General features: G+C 32.9%; 1 protein-coding gene and 1 pseudogene across 1 annotated transcript; both read right to left on the bottom strand.

Annotated features, from left to right (window-relative positions):
- Positions 1 to 3,556, bottom strand: part of LOC116129000 — a 43,483-nt pseudogene extending 39,927 nt beyond the window's left edge.
- A 6,525-nt stretch (positions 3,557 to 10,081) lies between these two features.
- Positions 10,082 to 10,563, bottom strand: LOC116128965. The gene is made up of 2 exons (XM_031414711.1): positions 10,442 to 10,563; positions 10,082 to 10,312 (listed from the first exon to the last, which is right to left on the bottom strand). Exons 1-2 carry the CDS (start codon positions 10,530 to 10,532, stop codon positions 10,095 to 10,097), a joined length of 309 nt encoding a protein of 102 aa, XP_031270571.1. The 5' UTR covers positions 10,533 to 10,563; the 3' UTR covers positions 10,082 to 10,094.
- Between the last annotated feature and the right edge of the window lie 2,867 nt (positions 10,564 to 13,430).

The raw sequence follows: 13,430 nt of genomic DNA, 5'->3' as shown, positions 1-13,430 counted from the left end.
GATGATATTCTTCCTCAGACATTTTCTAGACCAAAGACATTTTTTCACATTTCCCACAAGCATGAGATGCAAGGCCATTGCTGTTTCAGTACACAAACTCAATAGTGCTCTAGTGGTCCATCTTTCTGCATTTGGATTTTCATCTATGACAAATAGTAAAATGGATTCTCCGCTAGAATAGAATCAATAGGTACAGAAAAGCAAAGAACCTAACAGTTGCATTGTGAGTATTCAATGTTATTTTAGACCAAGAATAGACCACCAACCCATAATAGTTTTCATAATCCTGTTAGATCATATACCATTGGTCATTTGTCACATAAAAAGGAACTTGATCGCCATCTAATTGACTAAAATTTCTCTAAATCTTGGGGTAAGGTATTGAGGCTATCCTCATCACAAATTGGATGAAATAAGTGTTCCACAGGAAACATATTAGAACTTTACCTTTTTTGAATAAAATGGGTATAAACTTGACATATCTAGAAGAAAATTCACAAGAAGGGTACTGATATATATTTTTCATCCTCAAACAAGTATCGTTTGTCATAATTGTGTTTACAGAAACATATTAAGGCAAAACCTTATGTTTTTTATAAGAAAGAAAAGTTTGTTAAGTAACCTTAGGAACAAACCTCACTTCTTAAGGATCATTTCTCTGAACTCATTATTTGACTTCCGCTTCTCCTCTTCCACTTCCCCGGCTTTTGAATTTGTCGAGGGGACACCAAGTGGTCCAGCATTCCTTGGCATTGCAAATGTGTTCCTCCCCTTCAGCTTAATGTTATCACTATGTTTATTAGCAATAGAGTGTGGCGCTCTAGACTCCCTGAAAGTCTGATTACTACTTTGCGCTGCCATTTAACCTAAAGGAGTAAGAAAATAAATTGTAGAAGTAGGAAACACAAACATGCAAATGTCTATAGATTGCATTGCACACAAGCACACACACAAGTAATAACAAAGATAAAACCTAATTCCACTTAGCCTACCATGTTCTCCAGAGGCCCCATGACCAGTAGCATCCTTTCTCTTTTGTTTCAGATTTGATCTTGCAATGCTTATCTTCTTCCCAAGAAACATTTGTTTGTTCTTTCCAATAGCTGCAATAAGGTGTGCATCATCGGCAAAATCCACATATGCCAGGCCCTTCAAAAATCAACTAGAGGATATTATAAATTAGTATGTAATGGTTCCAAACATAGGGCAAGCTGGAATATGGGTAAATCTTTATAGGACTATGGTTGAGTCTCCTACGCATATCACTTGCTATCAAAATTAAAAAATATACTCTTACATAGTTAGACTCTTTATTGAAAATTAAGCAATTTTACCATAATTATTGAATTCAACCCTTCTGCAGGTTTATTTGAGACTGCATAATCATCTCTGACCAAAAGCATAAGAACTAAATGATTTATTGACAGCATGAAAGGAACAAATAAAATTGAAGTTTTAGTGAGAACCCTTGAGAAATTTGATCAAAGAGAATGGACTACATTTAGCAGTTTTTATCTCCCCGAAGCATCAGCCATGTTGATCTCCCAGTCTCATTCAAATTAGTTTCTTAGGGCTAATTTTTGTGGTACAGTCCAAATTATGCGTACACATGTTGAAGTTTAAAGGTTAGTCAATGTTAAATTAGGATTTGACTGTAAGACTGATGTGCACGTGGAAGGTCTAGTGGATAGCTTCCCCTTTTTTCATTTGAACCATAATGCACAATGAACATTGACAAATAATGAATGAGAGAAAGAGAGTCATACCCTTGACTTTTTGGTGAACTTGTCCTGCAGAATTCAAACAGATTCAACCCACCAACATTGCTAAAGATTTTTTTCAGATCTTCAGAAGTTGCTTGAAAAAAAAAATTTAAAACCATTAGAATTATCCCTCTGTATTTGCCTACCTAGCATTAAAAAAGAATAAAAAGCAATCTCTCTTTGAAGTGCGAGAGAATCTCTACTTGGCCTGAAGTTAAGGTTTGATAAAAATGCAGTACACTTGTCAATGTACACTTTGGCTCTTCCAATGGTGGAGTCTTTGATGTGTTGGTCATTTAGATGCTCTACAAACTTGGGTTTTGCTTCTTCTACTTTGTTTTGTTCAGCAAAGTTTTGTACTCGTCCCTTTTCTTTTCCATGCACTTTGTTTGGGTTTTAGGCAGTATTTTTCTAACACTTAGCTGGAAGCTATTCGGCAGTCATGTTTGAATATGTTTTTCTCTTTCCATTAACACTTTTCTTATGCGAGCAAGCAGGCTGTCCATAAAAGCAATGACAAGAGGGAACTCAAAATCTATAGACAAACAAAATATCAGACAACCACAAATGATCAAAAACTAACCTCCCAAGTCAACCATCACTGCTTCCTAGTTGCAACATGTGAAAAAAAAAAAAAAAAAAGGAAGAAAGCTCAAAACTTCATTTCTTTTACTCAATTAGGCTGACATTTGAGCTAACGCTCAGTAGATAGAAGTCACATAAACTTTAATTCAACATTGTTTTCACCATTTAAACCCCAAAAGATAAACACTTCCTCCTTTCAAATGAATCCATTTAATTTTTCTCTTTATACTTTCTCTCGTTAACCATAAACCCTAAGCGATCAAAATTTAATCATGAAACCAATAACAAGAACACAAAATGAAAAAACTAAAACACACCCAGTTGAAATAGAAGCTTCATCTCGAGCCCACTCTTGCACATAAAAGGAGTCAATGGAAAAATCTCATTCATAGCTTCTCTTGCTTGTCTCGGCTTCTCAATCTCACCCATCTTCTTGAAAACCCTTACATACTAAAACCACCAACAAAAACAATAAAAAAGCAAAAATATAATATTACCAAAAACAAAAATCCCAGAACTGGGTATTGAAATTCATATTCAAACTGATATAAAAACATACTTGAACATGGACTTCATAGTTGGAGGGTTCATTGGCGAGTTGGGACTCGATGTCTTGAAGCTCAAATTTTTATTGTGCTTCATATTTTAAGTTTGAGTCCAAGTCACTTGAGTCTCTCGAGTTTGGAGACTTAGGCTCCGTTGCTTCTAGGTTTTCGTTAGTATTTGCCATAACCGTGTCTGTGTCTTCTTCTTCTCGGGTTTTTGGCACTAGGGTTTGATCTTCTGGTTCTATTCTTTTGCTTCGTTTGCTCGGTGTTTCTCTTAAGTGTACTGAAGGGTTGGGTTTATTGCAACGGTACCCAAAGATTTGGCGTGAAATTTCTGAAATCTTTTAAAATCACACTTCACTCCCATATATATATACATATAATTCTAATAGGGAAGATTTTTTAATGTCTAGTATTTAGTACTTAAATTATTATTATTAACTGTTTACTTTATTAGTTCATTTTTGATACATTAAAACTAATATCTGATAAATGAACTGATACCATGAACTAATAATTGTTCTAATATTGGAAAACGAAAAATTGATCTAATACTATAAAACTAATAACTGATACTGAACTGATCATAAATGTTAACTGATACATTAACAGATATGATCAACACATATCAAGTGACTAAACAGTCAAACATACACCCATCTTAATAAGGAACTTTTGTTATGAATGTGCTTCCTAGTTCCTATAACATTGTAATCTCTATTTGACCTTTATTTCTTGCAAAATTTGGAAACAATGATACCCATCAAAACTAAATTCTGAAAATAGTTACAAGAATCAGATGACTAATAGTTGAACAATATAATTTACATAAGCATTTCAAATGTTTCTTTTAAAATACAACTCATTAACTATACATAAAATTACATGACAGTAATAAGTCACAAGAACCAATCAATTATGGAAACATCTTCTTGCAAGTGTAATACAAAAGTGACTGTAAAAAACCTTTAAGTGTTTTCTCATCCGATACCTTTAGAAGGTGAGCAACTTTGCAGAATCCTGCATGATATCTATACATACATTCTTCATTTATTGTTGGTTTCATCCCATTCCTACAAGGTTTTGGCCTCGTAAGAGTCCATTGCCCATATGGCCAACGAATGCATGTAATTTAGGGCTCTAAAACAATCAATCGTGGTCCAAGCTTCAGGAGTTTAGAAAGAATAACTGCGCAGAAAATAGCAACGAGTCAATCAATTATCAGGAACAAATAGTTCTGGAGCAGATATTTTTCTATATAAATTATGCAGAATGTAAAGTTTCCAATTCTGGTCGGCAGAAATTTATCCTAAAGGCAGTAACCTAACGATGCAGGACGTAAAGGAAGGATGCAAATGGGTATTTAGTCCTTATCTTCTACATTTTAGGATTGAGTATTTGAGTCCTTGCTATCCCTTTGTTGATTTCTCCTCTTCACCTATTAATTTCTCTCTATCACCCTATATAGAATCCTATATTATCTATCTATGATATACTTCTCCCCTTCATCACCTAAGGAGCAAAAATATTATCTACTAGACATTATAACTATTGGAGTTTTGTCTAACATTTCACAACATCAAGAATCTACTAGAAAATGATTAAATGGTACATCACCAAAAAAAATAAATGAACTGACAAAACAGATGATGAAATGAAATCTATACAGATTTGAGATAGATTTAGATCTAAAAAACACAAACCCATACCTTAGTTAACAGCCTATTAACTAAGCTATAAGATAACAGCTTTAAATAAACTTAGGGGTTCTTACACGAGTGCATTTTCAGACCATGCTGCTTCATAGATTTCAATGGCAATTTGAAATCCCATATCGACCAAATGTCCAAGATCATCATCACAGCAACTGCACATGTAACACCAGACCATATTTTTCTTAATTGCAATGTTGTCATTTTAACTGTTCCAATAAGTAGATCCCATTGACCAGCCCTCGTTGTGCATCTATATTCTTTAAGATATTCTAGTGAAAAAACTTCTCTGATGCTCTTTTTGCTTTGTCTTCATCAACTATCGCTGAAAGAGCACATGCTCGTGCATAACTACATTAGAGACACACCTGGTAAGTTCTAGCCTTATTAGATCTGAACTAAAAAAGAATATATATTGAGAAACATAAACATGTGAAACACTATAAATAAATCAAGATTTATCAGGCTTGGATAATTGAGAATATCAATGAATGAAGTTAATCAATTGCAACATACCATTGTCCAGCAAACTGATTAGCTTGAATAGATGAACTTGAGCAGCTACCAATATTGTCATAGTTAAAGTAAGAACCATTCCTCCATTCCTCATATACAACTTTCATTTACTGAAATTTACACCAAAAATAATCCTCAAAACCTTAAGATCTACTACATGTGCAAATCCAAAAGCAACCTGCAATGCTGCCACCTCCAATATATGTACTTACAACATAGACAGATCATGTATCGTATGTCTGATCAGGAAAGCTATCATTATTCTTGAGGAAACCAAACATAAGCGTATTAAATGTGACTACATCTAGAGCACATCCTTTTTCCTCCATATATGACAATAACTCATTAGCCATTTCTAGTTGTCCATTTTTACACAGCCCATTGATCAAAATGTTATATGTTACAATGTCTGGCACCAGGTTTCCGTGAAGAGAAAATTTCTTAAATAGGTCCCAAGCAGTTCCCAACCTCTTTGTTTGCCATAATCCGTCAATAAGGGAATTCAAACCTACAATGCTAACTGCAAACTTATTATTTACTAGAGCATTAAAAATTTCCAATGATTCCAAAACACATCCCTTCTTGCAAAGGAAAATGTTATATGTCCAAGAATTGGGGAAAACATTGTTAAGTCGCATCTCACCAACTAAATTCCATGCATCTTTCACCTTAGCTATAAGAAAAAAGCCAGTTAGCAAGGTGCTATATGTAATCACATTAGGCCTAATTCCTTCTGAAATCATCTCTCGATAAAGACTAAGAGCGTCATTGACTTATTTATTCTTGCAATACCAACTGATTAAAGTAGTGTAGCAAACAACATCAGGCCTATACGCCTTTCTAGTTATAGAATCAAACAACTCCTTTGCATCACCAATTCTATTTGCCAAGCAATAACTGTTCATTAAAATGTTGTAGGTATAAATGTCAGGAACCACACCTTTCTGAATCATATGTTCCCAAAATAATTGTCTAGACTTCTCAACCAATCTAGCCTTGCAAAGACCATCAATTATAGTATTATAAGTAACAACATCTGGCCTACAAATAACACCAGATTCTTTATTCCCATTAACCATCTCTTCAAGCAACTTAATGGCAACACTTATCTTCCCTGTTTTACACAATCCACCAATCAAAGTGTTGCAAGTGATCACATAAGCCCTAAAACCAACAACAATCATTTTCTTAAACAATTCCATTGATTCCATAATCTTTCTCTCTACACACAGACCTTTAATCAAACAATTAAATGTCACGGTATTTGGCTAAAACCCAACTTCAAAATCTCCTCAAAAACCACATAACCATCAGAAACCCTTTTGATATTACAGAAGCAATTGATCAAAATATTCAAAGACATTAAATCTGGAGACAACCCAGTCGAATTCAACAGCTTAGATAGCGAAATAACTTCATAATAATGCTCCTTCTTAGCTAATGCACTAAACAGAGTAGTGAATGATGAAATTGGAGAAAGGGGTTTCGAATTAATCATGTAATAAAAAAAGTACAATGCTTCATTCAGAGTAAAGCTACCTGATCGACTATTTTCTTCGAGGAATTTAGCAAGTGAGGATCGTTCAAGGGGTTTTTTGAAAGAATACGAAACTTCATTTTTGGAGCTTGAAGATGTAAGGTTGTGTAAGTGAGCTAACAAAAATAAAACATTAACTTTCGAAGATGGGTTTTGAGAGATTGAAGATGAATGAATTGGGGATCTAAATCTCAAAGCCATGTATGAAGAGTGTTTTTTCTGAAGTAAGGTCACTGTAAAAGGCAAATGCATTAAAGAGAAATGTTTTGGCAAGTTTCACAAACAACCTTCAAGGTTTTCAAAATTTCAAAATTTTGTCAAGTATCGATCTTTCCTATTCAAACCACGTTTATGATTTCGAAAATTGTTCACTGGAAGGTTAAAAATGTAAATCCACCTTAAGGTGTTTTTTGGTTTGAGCTGATTTTCTACTAAATCCAAAATTATCCAGTTGATCAAACAAACCAATTTATACAAGTATTCAATTTTACTGTTCTTTTTAATAAAATTATAATATTTAAATAAATCATGCTATTGAACTTTGTATTTAATTTACAATGATATATAATTTTTTTTTTCTGTTTGTTCTTCTAACTTTTAAATATACCAAAATTGATACTATTTGCTAAAGTATGAAACATTTCCACTTCTTCCGAAACACATCCATTCTTGAAAGTCCATCAATGAAAATGCTAGACAGTCACACATACACATATCTCAGTAAAGAGCTTCTGTTATGAATGTGCTTCTTATAACATTGTAATCTTTATTTTGACCCCAATTGCTTGTAAAATTTGGAAATAATGGTATCCATCAAAGCTAAATTCTAAAAACTATTACAAAATTTCTGAGGCACTAGGCTTTCAGTGCGAGAAATTTCTAAAATAGCTACCGAGCAGTTTCAGATATCCTTGTTTTACATAATCCATCAAAGAGGGAATTCAAGCTTTCAAGGTCAACTGCAAACTTAATATTTACTAAAGTATGAAACTTTTCCCCTTCTTCCAAAACACATCCATTCTTGCAATGTCCATCAATGAAAATGCTATGTGTCTAAGAAGAAGGTAAAACCATTAAGTTGCATCTCACCAACTAATTTCTGTGCATCTTTTACATTAGCTTTAAGAAAAAGACAAGTTAACAAATTGTTATTTATAATCACATTAGGCCTAATTCCTTCTAAAATCTTCCCTTGATAATGACTAAGAACTTCGTTGACTTCTTTATTCTTGCAGTACCATCTGATTAAAGTATTGTAGCAAACAACATTAGGTCTGTATCCCTTTCTAGTTAAAATTTCTTCATTTATAAAATCCGTATTTATGTTGTTTATTAGAGACTATTATTAGAGGTGTGCCACGAGGCAGCGATGTCAGATTTGAAGTTCATTAGAGACTATACTTACAATAATAGATGGAATCAATTAGAAGAGAGAAAAAATTTATAGCGATAAGACATTTCTATTCTAATTTTTCAACGCATCATATTCTGCGAGAGAATTAATGAAATATGAGACATAATCTTGAACTTTTCTCTCAATGTTTTGACATGATAATTCTTTCAATTAATTTCTCTTACTCAATGGTAGTGGATGGATCATTATGTATTTATTTAACATTTGTTTGTTTTTTATTGATTAAATTTTCCATCTTCTCCTCTTTGTTTTTATGTTAATCCTATGAACCACTAATTTTATGAGATAATTTTAATAATGTTTAATCACGATGCTCATAGAAGCCAAGTTAATTTCAAGGGAACCCATGAATTGTAATGTTAAACATTTATAATCAGTGTTTGCTTATTGATTAAAATTTTTTTACGTCAATCGAGAACATAACTACTTTTATAACTTCAATAATGCTTAATCAAAATGATTACTATTAATTTAATCTCCTTTATAAAAATATTATTTAAGTGCAAAACATGACCACAAAAAATTATGTTGTGTGTGATTTTTGTCGTAAGCTCGAAAGTCTCGGTAGCCCGGAAATCAGTAGATCGACGTGATCTCAAGGTTATGGAATCTTGAAGTCTGACTTAGCATAACCTTGTCGCTACCATCCAATACAACTATTCGATAGACTAAGGGATAAGCCTTATCTTGAACATCTCGGGAGGGATAAGAACGAATCAATATTTGCGCAATCCTAGCGCGCAATCAATAAAATCACAAGATCGCTTGCCAAGTCTAATGGCAGTCCCAGATTTCTCTCTACTTCCTTTGGTGTAAACTTGTATTAATACCCCTTCCAAATATGAGAAAAGGGCTAGCAAATTCCAAATATGAGACTCATGGGCATGAAGTTAGAAGACAAGCTAATTCCAGGAGGCAACATGGGAAAGAGCCCATGGGGGAACAAGTTAATAGTGGTCGCCGGGGGGAATCTCGCACTTGCTGACTTAGTACATAAAAGAAACGAAAAATGAAACATAATTTGTAGATCACTTGAATCCTCTCAAGTACTCGCTTAAAATTAAGAAGGAATACCATACAAATACCATGGAATAACGTTTAATCCTATTTATAGGGATTATGTAAATATTCCATTCCGAAAATAGAAAGTGAAACAATTAGATCTTTTTTGAAGATTGGTACTAATTCATAATCTAACATGTACAAAGTGGAAACCCCATTCTCAATTCTACGAGAAATTTTATGAAAGCATCCAATATAATCATGAAGAATTAAGTGAAACAAACATAATCATATGAGATACATATATTCATTCAAAATAGACAATAAAAATGAATATATGTGTGCAGAAATTTTAATCGAGCGAGCATACAGATGATATTCTTCATACTCTTCCTCAGACATTTTCCAGACCAAAGAAATTTTTTCACATTTTCCACAAGTATAAGATGCAAGGCCATTGCTGTTTCAGTACACAAACTCAATAGTGCTCTAGTGGTCCATCTTTCTGCATTAGGATTTTCATCTATGACAAATAGTAAAATGGATTCTCCGCTAGAAAATAATCAATAGGTACAGAAAAGCAAAGAACCTAACAGTTGCACTGTGAGTATTCAATCTTATTTTAGACCAAGAATAGAACACCAACCCATAATAGTTTTCATCATCTTGTTGGATTCTATACCATTAGTCATTTGTCACATAAAAAGGAACTTGATCGCCATCTAATTGACTAAAATTTCTCTAAATCTTGGGGTAAGGTATTGAGGCTATCCTCATCATAAATTGGATGAAATAATTGTACCACAGGAAACATATTAGAACTGTACCCTTTTTGAATAAAATGGGTATAAACTTGACATATCTGGAAGAAAATTTACAAGAAGGGTACTGATATAGATTTTTCGTCCTCAAACAGGTATCATTTGTCATAATTTTGTTTACATAAACATATTAAGGAAAAACCTCATGTTTTTTTATGAGAAAGAGAAGTTTGTTAAGTAACCTCAGGAACAAACCTCACTTCTTAAGGATCATTTCTCTGAACTCATAATTTGAATTCGGCTTCCCATCTTCCACTTCCCTGGCTTTTGAATTTGTCGAGGGGACATCAAGTGGTCTGACGTTCCTTGGCATTGCAAATGTGTTCCTCCCCTTCAGCTGAATGTTAACACTACGTTTATTAGCAGCAGAGTGTGGCGCTCTAGACTCCTCGAAAGTCTGATTACTACTTTGCGCTGCCATTTAACCCAGAGGAGTAAGAAAATGAAATGTAGAAGTAATAACGAACGTCTATAGACTGCATTAGACATAAACAAACACACACAAGTAATAACAAAGATAAAACATAATTCCACTTAGCCTACCATGTTCTCCAGAGGCCCTATGACTGGCAGAATCCTTTCTCTTTTGCTTCGGATTTGATCTTACAATGCTTATCTTCTTCCCAAGAAACATTTGTTTGTTCTTTCCTACAATTGCAGCAAGGTATGCATCATCGGCAAAATCCACATATGGCGGGCCCTTTAAAAATCGATCAGAGAATATTATAAATTAGTATGCAACGGTCCCAGACAAATGCTCTATAGTTAAAGGCAAGCTGGAATATGGGTAAATCTGTATGGGACTATGGTTGAGTCTCCTAAGCATATCACTTGCTATCAAAATGAAAAAAATATGCTCTTGGACAGTGAAACTCTTTATAATTAGAAAATTCAGCAATTTTACCATAATTATAGAATTCAATTCTTTTGCAGGTTTATTTGAGAGTGCATAATCATATCTGGAAAGCACATTCATCTTAAAACCAAAAGCATAAGAACTAAATGATTTATTGACTGCATGAAAGGAAGAAATCAAATTGAAGTTTCAGTGAGCACCATTGAGAAATTTGATCAAAGGGAATATACTGCATTTAGCAGTTTCAATTTCCCTGAAGCATCAGCCATGCTATCCCTTAGTCTCATTAAAATTAGTTTCTTATGGCTAATTTCTATGGTACAGTCCACATTATGCATACGTATGTTGAAGTTTAAAGGTTAGGCAATATTAAATAAGGATTTGACTTTAAGACTGATGTGCACATGGAAGGTCCAGTGGATAGCTTCCCCTTTTTCATTTGAAGCATAAAGCACAAAGAACATTAACAAATAATGAATGAAAGAAACAAAGTCATACCCTTGACTTTCAGATGAACTTGTCCTGCAGAATTCGAACAGATTCAACCCCACCAACATCGCTAAAGAATTTTTTCAGATCTTCAGAAGTTGCCTGAAAAACATTTAAAACCAACAGAATTATCTCTCCGTATTTGCCTATCCAACATTAAAAAAGAATAAAAAGCAATCTCTCTCTGAAGTGCAAGAGAATCTCTACTTGCCCTGAAGTTAAGGTTTGATAAAAATGCAATACACTTGTTAGTGTATCCTTTGGCTCTTCCAGTGGTGGAGTCTTTGATATGCTAGTCATTTGGATGCTCTTCAAACTTGGGTTTTGTTTCTACTTCATTTTCTTCAACTAAGTTCTATGCTCTCCCTTTTCTTTCCCATGCACCTTGTTTGGGTTTTGGGTAGTATTTTTCTGCCAGTTAGCTAAAGACGGTTCGTCAGTCATGTTCGAATTTGTTTTTCTCTTTCCATTAGCACTTTTCTTATGTGATTTCTCTTTTTGATCTATTAGTTTAGGAACAGATTTGGCTTCTTGCTGTAACCTAAATAATTGCAGCTTTTCCAAGCGTGGTGTAATCTGAGAAGGGGAACAAAGGTAAGCATCTTTACACATTGGGTTAAAGTAGCAAGGATTGCATACATTCAATAAATACTAAGCAGATGTATCATAATTCAGTGACATCTTTAACAATGTTACGTAACAACTTGACCTAAAATCTTAAATTGATAGTTAAGCATCCAACAACCATACTTAAAATTTAACACAATCTTGTGTGCTGAACACCCACAATCACAACCATAAATATAACATAAATACAAATACAAATTTATAATCTAAATAAGAGCCTATTTGATATAAATTTTAAATAGTGCTTTATTTTCGAAAACAAGGAATATAAGGAATTTTATGAAAATATGTTTTTATTAAAATAAGTAGAAATGTTTTCAAAACAATGTTTTTGCATATAATCCTAAAAATTAGTGTAAAATTAGAAAACAAGAAAAGTATCATTTCTCAGTCTTTATATAGTTTTTAACTTCAAAAACAATTTTTGAATACCAAATATATTTTCAAATATTTAAAATTTTGAGATAAAACTTTTAAAATTTTTAATTGTAACTTATTTTTTCAAATTTATTTTTGAATCACAAACCAAACTGGCCCAAATCTCATAAAGAGATTTAAAATAAAAAATATATTTTCAAATATTTAAAATGCAGAGATAAAACTTAAAATTTTTAATTGTAACTTGGTTTTTCAAAATTATTTTTGAATCACAAACCAAACTGGCCCAAATCTCATAGAGAGATTTCAACACAAGACTGTGTGGACCACCTTGCTACAATACTCTATTAAGTTATCACTAAACCCTAAATTGATCATAGAAAAGAGAGAACTTAGATGACTTTATGATAGTTCATATAAATTATTTACATCAATAAGTTTTATTTAACCTATAGCATATTTTGACATGAAACTCGGAAAGTAAAGCTTGAATTAAGAAACTTTTCTTCAAACATATTGGAAAAAATAAGCCAAGTGGAAAAAGATATCAGCCTATTGTGATTCAAAAACTACTATACTACCTATGGTTTAAATGTGATTGCTTCATATATGCCACAATTTCATCAGAGTATCAGTAACTCTAAAGTTTGAAGTTAAAGAAATAAACGTCATGGATTTTCAACTAGCATGATCCCCAGAGATACGGTCATATATCATTTACGTATGATTTGGAAAAAATATTCAAAATGACATATTAAACCATTGTGATTCTAGTGCCCGAGTAACAGGTTGACCTATTGCAAGGCTACTCTCTAAAAATATTCTCAGCTGTAAAGCATGATTCTATGTTAAGAGTTCAAAAGATCTCCATAAATTGCCCTACTAGAAAAACAACATTTTAACAACCTTAACTTATGTCATTTGTCTGGTTTCAATTTCCATCAGCAACAAAAAGAGAATAAAGAAAGAAATGTTTGCATTGCAGATGACAAATATCCATTGATTAAATAAAGTTGCATTGTATACTACTAAAAGCAATAATTTTCCCAAAATAATAATAATAATAAGGAAGGAGGAAAAAACCAGTTTAAAAACTTTCACATTCAAATCCTGTCCATAAATCAATCTAGAATAATTAAAAGCAAGTAATGTAAAAGAATTATACCTAGCCTCATTTAAATG

The sequence above is a fragment of the Pistacia vera genome, unplaced genomic scaffold, assembly GCF_008641045.1.
Source record: "Pistacia vera cultivar Batoury unplaced genomic scaffold, PisVer_v2 Contig206, whole genome shotgun sequence".
Lineage (NCBI taxonomy): Eukaryota > Viridiplantae > Streptophyta > Magnoliopsida > Sapindales > Anacardiaceae > Pistacia > Pistacia vera.
This window is presented reverse-complemented; position numbering and strand designations above follow the sequence as displayed.